The sequence below is a fragment of the Myxine glutinosa genome, chromosome 13 (assembly GCF_964187855.1).
Source record: "Myxine glutinosa chromosome 13, kmMyxGlut1.1, whole genome shotgun sequence".
NCBI lineage: Eukaryota > Metazoa > Chordata > Myxini > Myxiniformes > Myxinidae > Myxine > Myxine glutinosa.
Genome location: NC_136273.1, coordinates 50,419,917 through 50,442,416, shown reverse-complemented (window position 1 = coordinate 50,442,416; position 22,500 = coordinate 50,419,917). Strand labels below are relative to the sequence as shown.

The following is a 22,500-nucleotide window of genomic DNA, read 5'->3' as shown; positions in this document are numbered from 1 at the left end:
AAAATACTTGTGATTTGCGATTATGCAAAACATATTTTCTCATAAGAACCCATGCATTGAGGAGGTGGGAGATGCATTACTGGCCAATAAGTTTGGGGTGATGGTGTGTGTGTGTGTGTGTGTGTGTGTGTGTGTGTGTGTGTGTGTGTGTGTGTGTGTGTGTGTGTGTGTGTGTGTGTGTGTGTGTGTGTGTGTGTGTGTGTGTGTGTGTGTGTGTGTGTGTGTGTGTGTGTGTGTGTTTTTTGTGTGTTGAGGATAATGACTGTACCTGAGTTGCTGTGTTGTCATGATTTACACCAATCATAATACAAACAATTATTTTGCACAAATTTACTTGTAGTGTTTGTGATATTACATTTTTACAATCAATTTAGGGAAGAAAAAAAAAGAACCCCTCAGCACATACATAGGGGAGGGGTAGGTGCAGACTGGAAGTTTGGGACGATTACATCTCACCACCACGTAATTAAAAACACCTCACCCCCACGTAATTTAAAACACCTCACCCCCACGTAATTTAAAACACCATCACCAACTAGTTCAAAACACCTCACCACCACGTAATTTAAAACACCTCACCCCCACGAATTTAAAACACCTCACCCCCATGTAATTCAAAACACATCACCCCCACATAATGTCAAACACCTCACCCCCACCTATTTTAAAACACCTCACCACCATGTAATTCAAAACACATCACCCCCACATAATGTAAAACACCTCACCCCCACTTATTTTAAAACACCTCACCACCACGTAATTCAAAACACCTCACCACCACGTAATTCTAAACACCTCACCACCACTTGATTTAAAAACACCCCACCACCACGTGATTCAAAACCACCACCACGTTATTAAAAACGCTTCACAACCACGGAAACAAAACTTTCAGGGAGTAGTTCAGTGACAACACAGACATTGCCCAGATGTGTAGATATATAGATAAATGACTGTACCCGAGTTGCTATGTTGTCATGGTTTACACCAATCATAAATCGATCAATTATTTTGCACAAATGTATTTGTAATACATGTGATATCACATTTTATAAACAATTGAAGTTGAAGACTGAAGTTGAAAAAAAAAATTTCCAAAATAAAAAATTGGAACATTTTTCAATATGAATACCCTTAGGACATACACACGGGAGAAGTAGGTGCATACCAGAAGTTTGGTAGGATTTCACCAAAGTTTGAAGGACTAGTTCAGTGACAAGACAACACAGACACTATATATATATATATATATATATATATATATATATATATATATATATATATATATATATATATATATATATATATATATATATATATATATATATATATATATACTGTGTATATATATATATTGTTGCGAATATGGCATTTGGCCTCCATATCCGCTTGTAAATATTCCCCTATTTCCCCAATACTCCCCAACTATCCCCAATCCCCCATTCCCTAGTCCCATTGCCTGTAAATAACACTCTGTAGAACCGACCTTCCCCTTTTTCCCCGATTAAATGTCGTGCCCAGGTCCACCGCATCTCACGTAGACAACTTTCGGACATCTTGCTAGTTATTCTTAGTCTATGTCAGTTAAGGACTCGTTTCCATTAATTATGACTCTTCGTTGCACCAGAATGTGATTGTATGGCACCAGTAGTGAGTTTAGGACCTCCCCTTACCTCCTCCCATCTTCCCCATGAAACAACAACTACAACAACAACAACAACAACAATTACAACAACAACTACAACAACAGAGGGGCGCGGCGTGGCGTGCGGGGAGTGTGCGTCCTCACACCGGCTCGGTTAGCCGCCATGACCATGCGCTCCGACGGGGTTACCACGAAGGGGCTCCCTGTCAGCCCTCGTCAAGGGCGGAGCCGGTAACCCCCCCGCACGCACCCAATGAGAAGCAACGAGCCGATTCCAGCTGGGGCGGAGCTAACGAGCCGAGGGCGTGTCACTCCCCGCCGGATATACGCGGTGACTTACCGGATGTGAGGGGAGATGCGCCTGAACTACGGAGAGCAGAGGAAGCCACCGCCACCCCCAGCGCGACGATACCTCCCCGCATCTTTGGACCGGACCGAACCGGGTCGATTCTGCCCTGAGCCCAGGTGCACCTGGAGCCATCGCTACCCGCCTTTCCTTGCCATCAATCCCCGTGTGAGTCAGCCTTGTCCCGTTTATCTGTCGTCTGTTGGGGTTAATATAAGTGTGTCTAAGTGCCTGTCTTTCTATGATGTCCCTCTTGTAGTTGTGATCTAACCTTCCGCCTTAATATAACCTCCTCCGGAGGTCTTGAGAACTGAACCCTTGGTGTCGTGTCATTTTAATCCAGCCGTGTGTCTTTTCCTTCATTGACCTAGCGTAGCGCGACTCGGCAACGTTCGAGTATAATCGGGTAACTTGTGCAGACGTGGTCAATGTCATACCAAACCGCTCGGTAAACTAACATCCACCACCGCGTCTGTAACAATATATATATATATATATATATATATATATATATATATATATATATATATATATATACTGTGTATATATATATATATATATATATATATTTTGGGTGTTGAAGATCGATTCTTGTGTAAGACCTAACATTAATCACATAAAAACAAACTGACATAAAACGTATGATAGAGAGTGGGAGACAAGATGGGGAGAGAGAGGGGAGCACACAAGTACAACAGTAGAGAACAGGGACATCGGGAGATTTGGGGGTGTGGGGGGGGGGGGGGGGTGGAGAGGTAACAAAAACATACATGGACACTGCTAGGACTTCCAGGAAAGAAGTCAGTATTTCAAAAAAGTGGATTTGGGGTGAATTAACAGGGGTAGAAAAGATCAAGGTTTTGGATGGGGGAAGATAAGAGATGGTGATAGATGATTATAAATAAGTCTGAAATTGTGGACACACTGCGGCCATACTTTCCTCCACTCGCACATTATCGCACCGGTCTTCCATATGCGTTTTGGTTGGGCTTGTATAGAAATGTGTAATAAAAATTACATACGTACCTCTTTACACATAATTTAAAAAAATAAAAGGTTGCTTCCGTTCGCAGACTGATAATCTTCCACCGAGCGGGTTTGGAAGGATGCAGTCGAGTGAAAACATGTCTGCGCATCCTCTGTGATCCTTATTCGCTGCTGTTCAGCTGGAATTAATACACGCATGCGGTGTGAATTTTTTCTTTCGACAGCATTGTGAAAAAGTGAAACCCGTTGCGGAAATCGAATATTTTGGCCATAAAAATTGGATTGTGGTAACTAGATTGCGATAAACAATGACTTGCTGTACTTTCTGGCCTGAGGGGAAAGCGGGAAGGATTCTGCATTGGCTGTAGAATGCTGGTAAGAAGTGACGCTTGTTTAATGGGCCGGAACTGGGAACACGCTTTATTTGAATAATACCATCCAATTCAAATAAGCTTTTTTGAATGAGAAGAAGAAACCTCCCTTGTAGTGCGAGCAAGGGAACTGTATAAATGTAGATGCTGCAGAATGAATAAAAAGCTTCAATTGTAGCTGTGAAACAATCTTGGTTTGATTACACTGTTCGTACTCGTTGCTAAAAAGTGGAGGAAATAGTGTGATTCAATTTGGTGTTTGCTCCATCATTCTGGCAAAACAACTTTAGGTCTTTCATAGAGCAAAACAGGTACATCTCCTCTTTTGTCCATCTTCGAACTCACCACCAAACAGCTTGGACAATGACCAGCTTCATTGTCTTCCTTCTATACCCATTTGCTCAATAAAAAAAAAAAAAATAACCACCTTTAGAGGCCATTTTTCCCCGCAAAGCGGGGGTTGGCCTTTTTCGGGAACCGTGGTTGTTGTTGTTTTTCGGTCCCCTATTTGAAGCAATGTTTTACGGCCGGATGCCCTTCCTGACGCCAACCCTTTTTGCCGCCTTTAACGACAAACAGGGAATTACCAGTGAACTGGTACTCAATTAGCCGACCTCGGAAGGATGACAGGCTGAGTCAACCCCCCTGGCGTTAATTCAACGGCATGACACGGGCTCAAACTCAGGACCCTAACATCTCGAGCCTTCCACTTTAACCGTTCAGCTTCATTGAGAACATGGTAACAGAAGTGAGAGTCTGGAGCTGCCACTTGTAGGTTAGAGTCTGTTTAGGTCACCACTCTCTCATGTTGGATAAGGTGGAGTGAAATGCTTCCTTGGGTATTCACCAATTTTTTGGATTTAACACTGTATTTACCTTAACCTTCACCTGCCTTCACCCCGACACCGACCCCATACATTTATTTTGCCAAACCAGCCATTCCGGAGTGTGTTGCCTGTACAAAACATTACATCGTATCCCATTCCATATTTAAAAACTCCCATTACCTTTAAATATCTCCTGGTTGGTTTCTCACAGTCGGCCTTTTGAGCTCTTATCATGGCCAAATGACATTTATTGGCCAATCGACATGCACTAAACGAGAATGTGTAACTATTGGCTTGAATTGGTTACCTTGTCCTGTTTCCAACATGGTGATGTATTCATCGCCGGATAAACAGCTGCCCGAATCAATATTCATGGTCGTTTTCAGGGCGTCACAAAAGGAAGCAAGCAAAGACGGATGAAGACCATACGGCTCGTGAAAATAAAGATGAAACTCCTCTCCTGGAAGTGAAAAGCCAGGAGATCATTCAAACTGACTTCAGCTTGGAAAAGCTGCAGAAGGTCGTGCGCTTCAACTCTGATTGTACCATTTTGGCTACTGGAGGAGTTGATGGATACCTGCGCACCTGGAAGGTATCCGTGACGTCTCTTATGATGCAGGATCATTGGGTAATATCTGACCAGTGAGCAGAGCATTTTTAATGCAGTATCATTTGCACAAAAAAAAAATATATTTAGAACTTGAAAAGTGCCTCGTGCTATGAAGTCTGGTTCATTGGACCCGACAGGTATTGTGAAAGTTGATTTGTCAAAGTTTTTGTTCCACAGTACCCCAGCTTGAAGCCGCTGTGCAAAGTGCTTGCACACCAGGGCGAGATAGACGACTTGGATTTCGCACCTGATAACAAAGTAAGATTTTTCTTTTCCAAAACAACAAAAAAAAACAACAACTTTAAAACCAAAGTATAAAAGTTATGCATGAAAACGAGACTGAAGTTGTACTGTTTGTCAGTTGACATTCTGATGCTCTACTCTTTCACTGTGCTATTCCTCTTACAGGCTTTTCCTATTTTATGCCTCTGCTGACGAAGTCGCCAGAGCCATTATGTTTTCGGGTTGTTCGGCCGTCCGTGCGTCCATCCGTCCGTGATAAGTTTTCGTTACCACGACAACTTAAGAACGGCAGAAGCAAGTCAAACTTGTTACAAGTATGTAGAATGGTGTAGAAATGAACTGAATATATTTTGGGGGTCAAGAGGTCAGAGGCCTCATTTAAGTAAAAATTCTGTTAACTAGATAACTTGTGAACCAGTGATGGAATTTTCACCGAACTTGATAAAAGTATACACTATGATGCAAGTATGACTGATTAGATTTCGATTTCAAAGGTCAGATCATATAAAATAAAATAAAATGTCAGGTAAAAATGTGATACTCGAGAGCAGCTGAATCGATTTAAATCAAACTTGGTACAGGTATGATCTAATAATGTGGGTGGAGGCATATCTGCTGACGTCACGACGTCAAAGAGTGCCGTTCTAGTTTTTTTTCATTCCATTCAGTGGTTGTTAACCTTTATTAGTGCTCTCACCCCTTGGGTTCTCAGAATATTTTCTCATACCCTTTGTCAAAAATCAATGACTTCGGACAGGTCTTGGAATCAAAGACCTATAATTTGATTTTTAGCATTCCCTTATAGCACTCCTTTATGAACTAGCCGGTATGTTTCACACCACCAGGGGGTGCGTGCACCCCAGGTTGAGAACAACTGCTCTAATTCCTGTTTATCCACCTCTTTGCTTTCTTTTACCCATTTAGTTCAGCTTGCATCCTCAAGGAAGACTTAATAAATGCCATATTTTGGTGTGAATTCATTGATGGATTCAAGTATTACAATGGAGATAGCCAGGGCACTTTGCAGTAATTTTCTTCCTCATTTAAGAAATTCCACCATGTTTGCATAGATAACACGTCATTGGCCTCAAAGGTACGGCTGTGAGGGTGAATAAGATACTGGCCTGTCTCACAGGTTGTAACTGCTGGACGAGACTTTGCATGCTCAGTGTGGCAGCACGGCGTGCTTGTTGCTGGCCTCGACTGGTCGCATGTCCGCCCAGACATACCCAGCAAGACCTACCGCTTTCAGGGGTGTCGGTCAGTCTGAGCACCTTTGTAAACTTTTTCATTATAGCAGGTGATTTGGCCTATTCAGTGTTTCATCTGATCACATCTGATTCAAATCCCATGTGCTGTGTTGATTTGTCCATTGTCTACCAACATCCATGTAATGGTAAGAGTGATGTCTCTGTCCACATGTTACATACGATTATAATGTGTGCTCGTTCAATCGGCTGTTACGTTGGAGAGGGGTACAATGGTACAGCTAGGACGCTAGCTAGGATGTTAAGTTAGCTTGGTCTGCGTGCTCATGTGGGTTAGATCATGTTCTGTAATTATTGATCTGTCAGTGAGGTTGTTCTTTTATATATATATATTGTTGCGGAACCCAACGTCGGCCTCGGTTCCCCTTAGAGGGGGGATTAATCCCCTCTTCTATAACTGACCGACGTGGTCCCTGACACTGTCCAGCGACCTCCGGAAAGGCCGGTGGCACAGCCCCGTTCGTACCGCGGACAGATGTTAATTGCCGAGCGGTTTTAGCAACCGCGGCACGAGCTATTAACAATGACTAGACCCGATTCCTGAACGTTGGCCAAATCGTTCCACAGGTATTCAATTTGGAAAAGACAAAGACGAAGGATGTGAAGAAGAAGAAGACAAAAGGTTGGAAATACGAATATTATTTATTACTACTATTTACACAATTAAAGAAACCAAGGAAGAAGGAAGGATAATAAAATAACGACAGAAAGGAGCCAGGAGACACAGTGCAATTATTAGCTTATATATATGTCTTACTTAACCCCAAGGACAAGACAAAGACAGACAACGAGCACACTTACACGGGGAATGATGGCAGGAACGAATGCAGGAGGTGGATGGCTGGAGGGAGAGGGAGGTCCATGGGAACTGTGTACTGGTCGGGCCGGGAGCGGCAGCTCCGTTCCTCCGCAGCCACGGTCGTCAACGCCGTCAACGCCCAAGCTGCGGTCGTGCGAGCTGCCGCGGGACGAGCTCCGCCGGTCGAGTTAAAGCTGCCTGGTGGAGCCAACGCTGCTTGGTGGAGTCAAAGCTGCTGGTGGAGCCAATGCTGCTTGGTGGAGTCAAAGCTGCTGGTGGAGCCAACGCTGCTTGGTGGAGTCAAAGCTGCTGGGGGAGGTCTGGCGTGACGGGTTCTCTCTCTCTTGAACTCCTTTTAACTCTCTTGAACTCCCTTCAACTCCTCTCTCTCTTGAACTTCTTTGAACTCCTCTCTCTCTCTCTTGAACTCCCTTCAACTCCCTCCCGTTTCTCTCGACTCTCGCAAAGGCTTCCGTGCGCGTTTATATATCGCCTCAGGCGATCAAGCCGCCGGCCTCCAGGACACGCCCATCGGTGAGCTCGCCTCGGCCCTGATTGGTCGCGAGGGCTCACCGATCCCGCCCTTCGAGGAGGCGTTGGCAAGGCCACGCCTTGTTCCCGGCGCTGGGCTGACTCCTCCCACCTTCCGCTCCGAGATGACCTCGTGGCTAATGGAGTCTTGCAGCGAAAAACCACCACCCCACAGCAGCGGCAGAATGCAGCAAACCGCTCAATGCAGTTGGCAATTGACGAAAGGGGAATGTGAAGGGAATCTACTCTATTTGAATTCGGTGCAATGGAGTGTTAAATTAATGGAAGACACAGCCTTAATCTAACACACATAATAAGGAGATAACTACTGAACAAGGAGGAAATCTATGATTGGCTACGTGTGGTATATGGAATAACTAACGGGAACGACCTTTGACCTTTATACACAACAAATGGAGGAAGGAGGGTGATATTTTACCACAATAAAAAAAACACTTCCCAAATCCATAACAATATACTAGCTGAAAGCACCCGGCGTTGCCCGGGTTATTTTTGAATGAATTTACTACTATAATTCAGCTTTTACTCGCGACCGTAGAAGATTGACTACTATAATTCAGCTCGGCTTTTAATTGCGAAATGGGCCCAGCCCGGCCGATGCGGCCTCGACCGGCCTCGCCGCCTAGCCTATAACCTTCCCGGGGCCCGTCCCGACATTTTTGGTTCTTTTTGAATAAATTTACTACTATAATTCAGCTTTTACTCGTGGCCGTAGAAGATTGACTACTATAATTCAGCTCAGCTTTGCGAAATGGGCCCGGCCCGGCCGAAACGGCCTCAACCGGCCTCGCCACCTAGCCTAAAACAATCCCGGGGCCCGTCCCGACATTTTTTGTATTAGAGGTTTCCTCCTATCTTTCAACATTCAGGAGATTAGCTTGCGCAGACAAACAAACAAAAACTTTCTTTTATAATATATATATATATATATATATATATATATATAAACCACCTTTAGAGGCCAGTTTTCCCCGCAAGCGGGGGTTGGCCTTTTTCGGGGACCGTGGTTGTTGTTGTTTTTTGGTCCCCTTTTTGAAGCAATGTTTTACGGCCGGATGCCCTTCCTGACGCCAACCCTTTTTGTCGCCTTTTTACGACAAACAGGGAATTACCAGTGAACTAGTACTCAATTTGCCGACCTCGGAAGGATGACAGGCTGAGTCAACCCCCTGGCGTTAATTCAGCAATTGACCGGGATTCGAACCTAGGATCCTAAGCCCTCACCCGAGCCGCTTGCCCAACACCAGGGATATATATATATATATATATATATATATACAGTATATATATATATACAGTATATATATATTGTTACAGGTCGCGGACAGATGTTATAGACCGAGCGGTGGTGTAAGACCGCGACCTAACAAAACTCACCCGATTCACCCAGAACTTTGGCCGTATCGCACCGTAGCTGCTCAATGAGGGAAAAGACAAAAACGACGAATGCAAAGAGGAAGAGGAATTAAAACGAGAAGACGTACAGACGAGTAATGGGGTTTATTATTTACACACACAAGCAAAAAGGAGCAATTAAGTTTATTTACAACACATAAGACGCAGGTGACACAGTGCAAATACTAGCTTATCTACAGGCTTAACTTATCCCAGGACAGAACAAACAAAAGACACTGACTCACGCGGGGAATTGCAGGAATCGCAGGATGTGGAGGGCTGGAGGGAGAGGGAGGTCCAAAGGGGGGTCATGCAGCACGATCGGCGCGTTTAGCAGCCGCCGTTCCTTTTCGGCCCTGCTCCAAACCGCCGCCCAGGCCCCAAGCGGCTGCCGGGTGTCGCTGCTGCTGCCGCCTCCACTTGCCTTGCCAGGCCTTGTCCCACTCGTCTAAACCCTCAACTCTTTCTTGGTCCCTCACTCTTTACCACCACTCTCTTGACGACCAACTCAGACCAACTCGGACCTCTCTCACCAAGACCAACCCTTTGTGACCAACCGACTCAGACCCTCTACTGGCAACCGACTCAGACCAACTCAGAGTGCATCTCTCACCAACTCCTCGTGACCACTTCCGTTTTGCGCCTTTTATAGCGCCTCCAGCGATTACGCCCCCGGCGTTTTGGACACGCCCATCGGGGTGCTCACCTCGGCCCTGGTTGGTCGCGCGACCCTCGGGCTCCGCCCTGGATGACGACGGGCGGGCACGCCCCTCCTCCCCTCTGACGAGGTGGAGACACGCCTTTCTTCTCCGACTCAAAGTACATGGTCAATGGCGGTTATTGGAGGGGAGGTGATTGGGAATCGAGGGCTCAGCAGTGACGAGAGGGGATGTAATATGGAAATGGAGGTTTTGGGGATGGGAAGGAAAGGGAGATTTTTTGGGGATGGGAAGGAAAGGGGATCTATTCTCTTTCACTGGTGCAATGGAGTATTTCAATTAATGGAAGACACAGCCTTACACTAATACACATAATAAGGATATAACTGTCAAAAAAGATATATCGTGTCCTGCATGTATGTTTTATGGACTAACTACGGAAACGCCCTTTGACCTTTATACAACCACAAACGGAGGGAGGAGGGGTGATATTTTACAACAACCTTTTACAACAACCTTTTACAACAACAATAAAATAAAAAACATTCTCATATCCACAACACTGCACCCTCCTCCCCTTAGGCACGTCCCGGGCCTATAACTTTTACCTTAGTGTGGCACGTAGGTGTAGTTCCCTCTACTTTTAACCTGACCCTGAGTGCGACAGTTTTAAAACATAATAAATGTGTCCCGCTGCTCCATTGCACCCTGCCTAACAGACTTACGCCCACAGTTAACCGAATTGCGGAATGGTCTTCAAACTACACACTGACGGTGGGAAGCATTATTTACAATTGACGCTATTTTTATTTACAAAACTAACCCAGGACCTGTAATTGTTCTTTCGGGGGGGGGGGGGGGGGGGAGACAGTCTGCTCTGCATCGACGCACCATGAACGCACCCAAAAACGCACCAATACAAGCCCAAGCACCAATCGGTGCAGTCACCATTGTTCATCAATGTTCAACAATAAAATAAAATCAACAACCCCTAACCCTGCAGGTGGTCTCTTGCTCTTCGGCTCCCTCTGCTGGTGATTATTATTTGTCTTCCAGATGTTGTCATTTTCATTTTGCTTTGCTTACTGGCGGCCTATTTTCAATAAAGTGTGCCCAATGTGTCCTTTTTTATTTGCTTTATTTATGGCCCACAGGGCCGACTATGTGTGGTTCACCTGTGGGGCACCGGTGCCCTGTGGCCAAGGTCCGCCAGCAAGATTTCGGGCCCTCATGGCCGGTTCCAGCAGAGGGGCCATGCCCCAACCCATGGGGTCCATAAGTGGTGCTCGGCCAGAGGCATGTGGTCCATAATGTGGTGCATCGATGCAGACAGCTGGTTCTGGGAATTTCGGGCGCACAATGGCCGACCCACGCACGCTCCCCTCGGCGCCCAACAGCGCACAGGTCATGTGGGAGACAAAAGGGGAAAGACAATTGAGCGAGGGGTAAGGTCACAAGGGTACACATCAATAAGGCAATGCAAGGCGAAATGCGTACGGAGGGCGAAGTGAGAAAGCTCGTCCCTACCGTACGTCACCCCCCTGTCACCTACCCTACCCTTGCCCTTACCCCATATGTACAAAAATCTACACATTTACAAATTCGTCACTACTGTCACGTCTTCCCCATATTTCCCCTATATCAAATTCGTCTCCACAATCCCTCTACTTCAAAATTTGCCATCACCAAATTCATCATCAATCCTCATAAGGAGGCAGAGATGGAATTACGCACAATGTCACACCCACGTCATGATGCGTCTCACAATCCAAACATTTGCACAGTAAAAATAATAAGACATGGCATGGTGCGGAGTACCTGTCACCTCAGGTGAGTGGATGCAGATGGTGCGAGGAGATCCTTCATCCTAACTATCCTCTAAATGATTTTAACACACCTTACACTACCCGGGGTCTCTCCCTGCCAATCCATTGGCCAACTTACACTATGGGTTCTAAAAACCAATTCCCATTGAGCAAACTGTGGTGCTTTTCAATTTGGGGTCTCACTCCCCCGATTCATCTCCCGGTGCCCTCGCACAATTTCTGGGCCGCGACGTGTAGCTCTCCCAACAGGTCTACCCACCTGCACACCTCCACCACTGCAGTTGCCTCCGAGCTTACCTGCTCCTTACCCTAACCTAACTACCTGGGGAAGGCCCTCTGGCGCTCTCCCCACTCGGTGCCCTCTCTGGCACTGGGCTACCCGGGTCCGTCCTCCGGATCCTCGGGCCCCACTGACACTAACGGCTCCCAGAGCCCACCTGCGGCCTCACCTGGCCGACATCCTCACAGTGGTGGAGTGCCCAAACCAACTACACACACTAACAGGCTACACGCCCAGCCATTTCCACAACACTAATGCACCCATCCAAATACCATTCTGTCACCCGCACCACAGATGCCAATATCCAACCACAATTTACCTGTACCCTCTACCTAACACTTACACTACCCGCCCCGGGTATCCGTGATGGGGGTCCACTCTTCCCCCATTCACACCTTCGCACCATCCACTCCACTCCACAATTTCCACCATTCTCACTCCACGACCATCCATTCCAATCCTCCAGACCATTTATTCCATACACCTGTCTTTCATTCACCTGTCGTTGCACACCTGTGCAATCCTACCTGGTGCCACCTGCACCCTCCTCCTCTTCCTGGACCAGTTGGTCAACACAACACACAATCACCACTACTCCCTCATACACTGCTCCACACACCTGTTCAGTTGCACACCTGTGCAATCACACCTGTTCAATCACACCTGTTCAATCACACCTGTTCAATCCTCACACACACGGCATCATCTCAGCTAACTACTCCCTTCTGAAACTTGCGCTTCCCAGTCGTCCCTTTAAACTATTGCGCTCCCACGTCATTATCATCCACACTAATCTACCTGCGTCCCCACTACAGGTATCAGTCACTAACTAAACTTAACGTCACCTAATGTCATCTTCGCTAGATCCCTACACACCATATCCTAACCCACCCGGGCTAGTTTTCACTGCCATACACCCCATAAGCTATAGCGCATTTGCCCCACTCTGTGAGGGATGGTGGATTTGCCATCCCACCACATCGGGGGTCTCTCACTATCAATTTTGTTCGTCCAGATTCCAACAATTCAAAAATTTTCCATTTACTGCCAATTCTACCCATACCATCATCAAATTTTGCTTTTTTCTAATTTCGGGGCCAAAACACTATCCTCATCACCCGTCTACTTATTACATCCTCTCGGTGCGCCAATTTACGTCTACAGCCCGGCTTCGTACAGCCGAGCAATGAACGCGGATTCTTTTGTGCCGGCGGCTGGATGCGTCCCGCATTCGGGGCAGGGGCGGGGGCTTACCCGGGCCGAGATCCCACGCACCACCTCGGCGTGGAGCCATCCAATGTCCCGATCTCGACCTGCCGGCACGTCTCAACAAAACGTGGTCGCCATAACGACCCTTCCTATCGGGCGGCCCGCTCCGCCTAGTGGAGCCCGGACGCGGCCGTTCCACGCGAGGCCCAGCGTGGAGCCGTGGATCGCGCACGGCGGTCCTTTCAAACCCGCCGTGGCTCGGATCCCCGCTGGTTCTCGCGGCACGCGAAGCTGCCCGACGCGCACCGAGGGCCTGATTCGGCTATAAGTCGTTCTAACCTCTAGCCTGGTTACCGTCGACGCTTCACCTGGATTCTTACAAGCATACGCTACCCCTTTCTTGCTCATACATGCAGCTGTTCCCATTCTCCTCGTACCTTTCCTTACACACCTCGGTACACTCATTCCGCTCGCCGACTTGGTCACACACCTGACCACCGAACACTTTGGCACACATTCGTTGGTCGCACACCTCACCAACACACCTCTTCGCGCCCCCTCCTCGGTCACTTCCTCTGTGACAATCACGGGTGTGCTCTCATTCGCACACCCAACCACGTGCCTCACTACCAACTCAAATGTGCCTTCCCACACACGCTCTACCATTCCAGGTGTGCATCCTTCCATTCCAGGTGTACATCCTCGCTCACCTGTCACAACCAACTCACGCTCCGTTTCACTCTCGCTACTCTCACCTCCATTCTTGACAGCGCACTCACCCTTACTCTCGACAGCATGCGCTTTCCCCATGCACCCGTCCGTTACACACCTCTCTCGCGCACACTTTTTCGTTACTTCCTCCGTAACACTCACCACACCGCGCTTCCATGTACCCCCTCGCACACGCGCTTCGACCAACTCACTCTTGACGGCACACTCACTCCTCGGCGTGCACTTTTTCCTCACACACCCCATGGTCGGACATTCTCGCACACCTCTTTTTTCGCACACCTGACCTGTCACACACTTCACCAACGGCCTTTCACGAACACCCGGATCCAAATCAATCCCCAAGCCGACTGAAGCTTTCCTCACATCATATACATTGCCACTCACCTCCGTACTTCGTCTTCGCACCTCCTTTGCCACCTGCAAACTTTTTATTTGGTTAGTGAGCATCACATCATGAGTTGAGCACCGACCTTGCACATATTCCATTACCTCCTCCTGGATTTCTCTCTTAGTTTCTGTCCGTCCCTTCTTAATTTCACTCACCTCTTCTCCCACTTCCTCTAATTTTTGTTTAACCTCTTTTATTTCTCGGTGCGTCTCCTCAAGTTCGTCCTCTAAGGCTACCGTGACCGTCTCTATGTGCATCCTCACCTGCCGGTCCTTTGTCTCCATTATCTCTGTCACCTCTTCCAACCTCTTCGTCAATCCCTCATGTACCATTTGACATTCCTTTTGTGTCGCTATTAATTCATTTTTAATGTCCTTTTGTGTCGCTTTTAAACCCCCGATGATTGCAGTGTTCTTTTCCACTTGGTCCGCTAGTTCCTTTTGTCCCACTGTCAGCTGTTCTACTCCTTTCGTCAGATCTTCTATTCCCCCCTGTAACTTTGCCGTATTATTTCTCACCTCTTTCTCTATACGCTTTTCGCCTCGCTTTACCTCCTCACGTAGCCCCGAGACCTCCTCACCCACACCCCGTCGTATCTCCTCCTTCATCTCCCCCATCTCTTTTGTAGATGCCACCCTCATCTGTCCCAATTCATCCCTCTGAGCATCCAGTTTGGTTTCTACCCCGATTTTTACCTCCTCTATCTGCTCTCCCATTTGTTTAATTTCTCGGGCGGATTGCTCCCCTATCTCCCGCAATTTGCCTTCCATCCTGTTTTCTAGCCCCATTAACCCATTTTTCACCCCTTCTAACTGATTCTCCTGGGCAGCCATTCTATTTTCCACCCCCGTTAACCCATTCTTTACTTCTTTTATCCCGTTGTCTAACCCCTCAAAATTATTGTCTAACTTCCCAAATTTCTTGTCTAACTCCTCCCCAGTACCCCTCGCTTCGTCCCTCATTACCCCCATTTGGCCCCCCATTACGCCCAATTGCTCACTCTGAGCCCTTATTTGCTCACTCTGAGCATCCATAAGGGCCTTCATTTGGATCATAAAAAGGCCCCAATCCATCGGCGGCGCTGCTACGGTCACGGGCGTGGCTAAATTTGGCGCCACAATAACCATGTGCGCGAGGCCGCCATTTTGTGCACCTGATACACCCTCAACCACCTCATTGCTCTCCTCTTCCCTTTCTTCCCCGAAGTCCTGGGTTACTTCTAACCCCTCTATCTCTCCCACCGGCATCCCGTCGCCTTGAACAGCCATGGCGCGATTTCAAAATTCGGGTTTTACTTTATAAAACAAAATAAATTTCGGTACTTTATAATTTTGAGCGCGTGAAGCGCGCTCCGGATCGATCTCACTCCCCGACACCAATTGTTACAGGTCGCGGACAGATGTTATAGACCGAGCGGTGGTGTAAGACCGCGACCTAACAAAACTCACCCGATTCACCCAGAACTTTGGCCGTATCGCACCGTAGCTGCTCAATGAGGGAAAAGACAAAAACGACGAATGCAAAGAGGAAAAGGAATTAAAACGAGAAGACGTACAGACGAGTAATGGGGTTTATTATTTACACACACAAGCAAAAAGGAGCAATTAAGTTTATTTACAACACATAAGACGCAGGTGATACAGTGCAAATACTAGCTTATCTACAGGCTTAACTTATCCCAGGACAGAACAAACAAAAGACACTGACTCACGCGGGGAATTGCAGGAATCGCAGGATGTGGAGGGCTGGAGGGAGAGGGAGGTCCTAAGGGGGGTCATGCAGCACGATCGGCGCGTTTAGCAGCCGCCGTTCCTTTTCGGCCCTGCTCCAAACCGCCGCCCAGGCCCCAAGCGGCTGCCGGGTGTCGCTGCTGCTGCCGCCTCCACTTGCCTTGCCAGGCCTTGTCCCACTCGTCTAAACCCTCAACTCTTTCTTGGTCCCTCACTCTTTACCACCACTCTCTTGACGACCAACTCAGACCTCTCTCACCAAGACCAACCCTTTGTGACCAACCGACTCAGACCCTCTACTGGCAACCGACTCAGACCAACTCAGAGTGCATCTCTCACCAACTCCTCGTGACCACTTCCGTTTTGCGCCTTTTATAGCGCCTCCAGCGATTACGCCCCCGGCGTTTTGGACACGCCCATCGGGGTGCTCACCTCGGCCCTGGTTGGTCGCGCGACCCTCGGGCTCCGCCCTGGATGACGACGGGCGGGCACGCCCCTCCTCCCCTCTGACGAGGTGGAGACACGCCTTTCTTCTCCGACTCAAAGTACATGGTCAATGGCGGTTATTGGAGGGGAGGTGATTGGGAATCGAGGGCTCAGCAGTGACGAGAGGGGATGTAATATGGAAATGGAGGTTTTGGGGATGGGAAGGAAAGGGAGATTTTTGGGGATGGGAAGGAAAGGGGATCTATTCTCTTTCACTGGTGCAATGGAGTATTTCAATTAATGGAAGACACAGCCTTACACTAATCTATCTATAATTCCAGTAATCTCTGTGTGTGTATGTTTGTATGTTTGTCTGTGACCGCTGTTTCTCGACAACCACGGGTCCGATATACTTGAAACTTGCCAGGTATATTGCTGGGGACCCGAGGATGTGCCTTTTCAAGGTTTCATATTAATCGGAGAAGTAGTTACCGAGCTATGGCGATTTCTTTACCAAACTCCGCAAGCCGTTCGCTTTGGACCAAACCATTTCATGTAAATAGAGGGGGGGGATTGTCACCGTACTCGCAAGCCGTTCGCTTTGGACCAAACCATTTCATGTAAATAGAGGGGGGGGATTGTCACCGTACTCGCAAGCCGTTCGCTTTGGACCAAACCATTTCATGTAAATAGAGGGGGGGGGATTGTCACCGTACTCGCAAGCCGTTCGCTTTGGCTTTGCGAATGGACCAAACCATTTCATGTAAATAGAGGGGGGGGGATATAATTTTAGATATATATATAGTACGGGCATGCCCTAGTACACATAATAAGGATATAACTGTCAAAAAAGATATATCGTGTCCTGCATGTGTTTTATGGACTAACTACGGAAACGCCCTTTGACCTTTATACAACCACAAACGGAGGGAGGAGGGGTGATATTTTACAACAACCTTTTACAACAACCTTTTACAACAACGTTTTACAACAACAATAAAATAAAAAACATTCTCATATCCACAAATATATATATATATATATATATATATATATATATATATATATATATATATATATATATATATATTGTTGCGAATATGGAATTTGACCTCCATATCCGCTTGTAAATATTCCCCTATCTTCTCCGATACTCCCCAACTCTCCCCTTACCCCATTCCCTAGTCCCATTGTCTGTAAACAACACCCATTAGAGCCGATCTTCCCCTTCATTCCCCCATTAAATGTCGTGCCCAGGTCCCCCGCACCACACGTAGACAATTATAGGACATCTTGCTAGTTATTCTTAATCTATGTCAGTTAAGGACTTGTTTCCATTAATTATGACTCTTCGTTGCACCAGAATGTGATGATATGGCACCAGTAGGAGTTTAGGACCTTCCCATACCTCCCCGCATCTCTTCCCATCATCTCAAGCTCCAACAACAACCACAACAACAGCGGCTTTGCGTCCTCACTCCGGCTCGGTTGGCCGCCATTGAACATGTGCTCGACGGGGTTACCCAGAAGGGGGCTCCCTGTCGGCCCCTCGTCAAGGGCGGAGCCGGTAACCCCCGCACCCAATGAGAAGCCATGGGCCGATGCCATATGGGGCGGAGCTAACGAGCGAGGGCGTGACTCCCCGCCGGATATACGCGGCCCCGCGCCGGACGTGACGTCAGATGCGCCCCGAGCTTGGAAGGACAAGACGCCACCCTCCCGAGCGCTGAGCGACCTCCCCGGCATCTCCACCAAAGTCGCGACCCACGAGCGCTGAGCGACCTCCCCGCATCTGCTGGGCACCACCGTACGTGATTCTGTCCCGGAGCCAGGTGCACCTGAGCCATCGACTGCCGCTTTCCTTGCCATCAAATCCCGTGTGAGTCAGCGTTGTCCCGTTTATCTGTGGTCTGTCTAGGGTTAATATAAGGTTGTGTCTAAGTGCCCACCTTCCTATGTTTCCCTCTTGTCCCTGTAATCTAACCTTTTCCGCCTTAATATAACCTCCTCCGGAGGTCTTGAGAACTGAACCCCTGGTGTCGTATTGTGTGATTGTAATCCAGCCGGGTGTCTTCTTTTTCTTATTGAGCCAGCATAGCGCGATTAGTCAACCCCGGGTGCAATCGGGGTAACTTGTACGGATACGGCGGCCATCCCGCTCGGCCCACCATACCATCAAAGTCGTATCTGTAACAATTGGTGTCGAGGAGTGGAATTCGAACCCGGGACTAAATTTATTAGGCCCAAATTTTGGGAGGGAAAATCGATTCGGAGCGCGTTTCCCGCGCGAAATTATAACGGCGAAATTTCAAATTGTTTTACGAAAATAAAAAATAAAAACCGAATTTTGAAAGTCGCGCTATGGCGGATCAAGACAGCTGGGGTCCGGTAAAGGAGAGTGAGGTAGGGTCGATCCAGGACCAAAATGAGGGACAGGAGGAGAGCGAAGCAGTGAGGGCGGCAGGTTCGCAAAATAGCGCCGTCACGCACGAAGAAGCGGGCGCGCAAAATGGCGCCTCGCTGATCACCGCGCCAGCGACCGTGGCAGCGCCCCCGGTGGATTGGAATTTGTTTTTTATGCAAATGAAGGCCCTTATGGACAAGAATAATGAAGAAATGGAAAGCAGAATAATGATGGGAATGAGGGCTGATAGTGAGCGATTAGAGGGCCAAATGGGGGTAATGGGAAACCAAATGGGGGTAATGAGGGACGAAGCGAGGGCTCAGAGTGAGCAAATGGGGGTAATGAGGGACGAAGCGAGGGGTACCAGTGAGGGATTAGACAATAATTTTAAGGGATTAGACAATAATTTTAAGGGATTAGACATGAAATTTGGGAAATTAGACGATAGATTAGGGGAAATACAGGAGGGGTTAACGGGGGTAGAAAACAGAATGGCCGCTCAAGAGAATCAAATGGAAGGGATGCAAAAAGGGTTAGAGGGGTTAGAAAACACCATGGAAGGCAAATTGAGGGACATGAGGGACCAAGCGGAAAGGGAAGTTAACCAAATGGGGCAGCAGATAGAGGGGGTCAGAATGGGGGTAGAAACCAAACTGGATGCTCACAGGGAGGAAATGGAGCAGATGAGGGTGGCATCTGGGCAGGAGATGCAAGTGATGGGAGAGGAGATCAGAAGAGGAGTGAGTGAGGAGGTCGGAGGAGTGCGCGAGGAGGTGAGGCACTGTAAGGAGCGCATGGAGAAAGAGGTGAGAAAGGGGACTGTAAAATTGCAAGGTGGTATAGAGGAGTTGACGCTGGGAGTAGAACAACTGACAGTGGGACAAAAGGAGCTGGGGGACCAGGTAAAGAAGAACACAGCGGTAATAGAGGGTTTAAAATCGACACAGAAGGAGATGAAAAAGGACGTAGGGGTAATTAAAAAAGAGTGCCAGACGGTACATGAGGACCTGACGAGGAAAATGGACAAGGTGGTAGAGGTAATGGAGGTTAAAGAGCGGGAGGTGCGGGAGCACATAGAAAAAAATAAAGTGGAGTTAGAGGAAGAACTTAAAGGGGCGCACGAAGAGATGAAGGAGATGAAGCAAAAATTAGAAGAAGTGGAAGAAGGGGTGAGCGAAATTAAGAAGCGACGGAGAGGGGATAAGAAAGAGATAAGGGAGGAAGTAAAAGAATTGGTCCAAAGTCTGTGTTCGGATCGTGATGATGTGCTCATTAACCGGATGAGGGATTCGCAGGTGATGGAGGAGAAGCGAAGAGGAAGAAGACCCGGTGTAAGTGGTGACCAATATGGTCGTGCGTATGATGCGCCAGGGGATTTAAGGAGCTTGGGGGTCGAGATGGACCCGGGTGTTCGTGAGAGGCCGTTGGTGAGGTGTGTGACAGGTCTGGTGTGCGAAAGAGGAGGTGTGCGAGAAAGTCCGACTCTGGGGTGTGTGAGGAAAAAGTGTGTGCCAAGGAGTGAGGGTGTTGGCGAGAATGAGTCGGTCGTAGCGCGTGTGCGAGGGGGCACATGGAAGCGCGGGGTGGTGAGTGTTACAGAGGGTGTGACGGGAGAGTGTGCGCAGGAGTGTGCGCGAGAAAGGTGTGTGACGGACAGGTGCATGAGGAAAGAGTGCGCTGTCAGAAGTAAGGAAGAGTGTCCACCTGTGGGGAGTGTTACAGAGGGTGTAATGGGAGAGTGTGCGCGAGAAAGGTGTGTGACGGACAGGTGCATGAGGAGAGAGTGCGCTGTCAGAAGTAAGGAAGAGTGTCCACCTGTGGGGAGTGTTACAGAGGGTGTAATGGGAGAGTGTGCGCGAGAAAGGTGTGTGACGGACAGGTGCATGAGGAAAGAGTGCGCTGTCAGAAGTAAGGAAGAGTGTCCACCTGTGGTGAGTGTTACAGAGGGTGTAACGGGAGAGTGTGCGCGAGAAAGGTGTGTGACGGACAGGTGCATGGGGAAAGAGTGTGCTGTCAAGAGTAAGGGTGAGTGCGCTGTCAGGAATGGAGGTGAAAGTAGTGAGAGTGACATGGAGCGTGAGTTAGTTGTGACAGGTGAGCGAGGATGTACACCTGGGATGGAAGGATGCACACCTGGAATGGTAGAGCGTGAGTGGGAATGCACGCTGGAGTTGGTGGTGAGGCACGTGGTTGGGTGTGTGAATGAGGGCACACCTGTGATTGTCACAGAGGAGGTGACCGAGGAGGGGGCGCGAAGAGGTGTTTTGGTGAGGTGTGCTACGAACGAATGTGTGCCAAAATGTTCGGTGGTCAGGTGTGTGACCAAGGCTGTGAGTGGAATGGGTGTGCCTGGGTGTGTAAGGAACGGTACGAGGAGCATGGGCACAGCTGGATGTGTGAGCAAGGAACGGGCTGCGGAGTGTAAGCGTCCAGGTGAAGCATCGACGTTACACGGGTTAGAGGTTAGAGCGACTTTTAGCCGAAGCAGGCCCTCGGTGCGTGCCGGGCCTCGCTTTGAACGGCCGCGTCCAGGCTCCACTAGGCGGAGCTGGCAGCCTGATAGAAAGGGTCGTCATGGCGACCACCCTTTGTTGAGGCATTCCGGCAGGTCGAGATCGGGACATTGGATGGCTCCACGCCGAGGTGATGCGTGGGATCTCGGCCCGGGTAAGCCCCCGTCCCTGCACCGAGTGCCGGACGCATCCAGCCGCTGGCACAAAACAACCAGCATCCATTGCTTGGCTTTACGAAGCCAGGCTTTGGACAGGAATTGGCGCACCGAGAGGCAGTAGTGAGTAGACTGGGTGATGAGGTTAGTGTTTTGGACCCAAAATTAGAGAAAAGCAAAATTTGATGATTGGCAAGGGATTGGCAGTAGTGATTGGCAGAGGATGGGCAGTGATTGGCCAAATTTTTGATTTGTTGGAATTTGATGTGCAAAATTGGTAGTGAGAGACCCCCGATGTGGTGGGATGGCAAATCCACCATCCTTCCCATGAGGGGGGCAAAGGAGCAATAGCTTATGGGGTGTATGGCAGTGAAAACTAGCCCGGGTGGGTTAGGATATGGTGTGTAGGGATCTAGCGAAGATTGACATTAGGTAACGTTAAGATTAGTTAGTGACTGATACCTGTAGTGGGGACGCAGGTAGATTAGTATGGATGATAATGACGAGGGAGCGCAATAGTTTAAAGGGACGACTGGGAAGCGCAAGTTTCAGAAGGGAGTAGTTAACTGAGATGATGCTGTGTGTGTGAGAATTGAACAGGTGTGATTGCACAGGTGTGCAACTGGACAGGTGTGTGGAGCAGTGTATGAGTAGTGAGTGTTGTGGATCAGCGCGAATGCGCTTGGGGAGAGAAGGGTGCCGGTGGCACCAGGTGTGAGAGCACAGGTGTGCAAGTACAGGTGTGTGGAGAAAGTTGGAGTAAGTGGTACGGAGTGGTGTGCATGGTGCGAAGGTGTGGATGGGGGAAGAGTGGACCCCCATCACGGATACCCGGGGCGGGTAGTGTAAGTGTTAGGTAGAGGGTGCAGGTAAATTGTGGTTGGATATTGGCATTTGTGGTGCGGTTGCAGAATGGTGTTGTGAATGGGTGCATTAGTGTTGTGGAAATGGCTGGGCGTGTAGCCTGTTAGTGTGTGTAGTTGGTTGGGCACTCCACCACTGTGAGGATGTCGGCCAGGTGAGGCCGCAGGTGGGCTCTGGGAGCCGGTAGAGTTGTGGATGGGGCCTGAGGATCCCGGGTGTGGATCGGGCAGCCCAGTGCCAGAGAGGGCACGGAGTGGGGAGAGCCAGA

The 22,500-nt window shown here is 48.6% G+C and overlaps 1 protein-coding gene across 3 annotated transcripts in view; it reads left to right on the top strand.

Moving 5' to 3' along the window:
* The window catches only part of PREB (prolactin regulatory element binding), a 41,299-nt gene that overhangs the window by 1,008 nt on the left and 17,791 nt on the right, over positions 1-22,500 (top strand). For all 3 annotated transcript variants that reach the window (XM_068134396.2, XM_068134399.2, XM_068134398.2), the window contains exons 3-5: positions 4,566-4,771; positions 4,967-5,047; positions 6,168-6,292. In XM_068134396.2, coding sequence (XP_067990497.2) covers positions 4,566-4,771; positions 4,967-5,047; positions 6,168-6,292 — 412 coding nt within the window. The remainder of the gene's footprint in view (positions 1-4,565; positions 4,772-4,966; positions 5,048-6,167; positions 6,293-22,500) is intronic.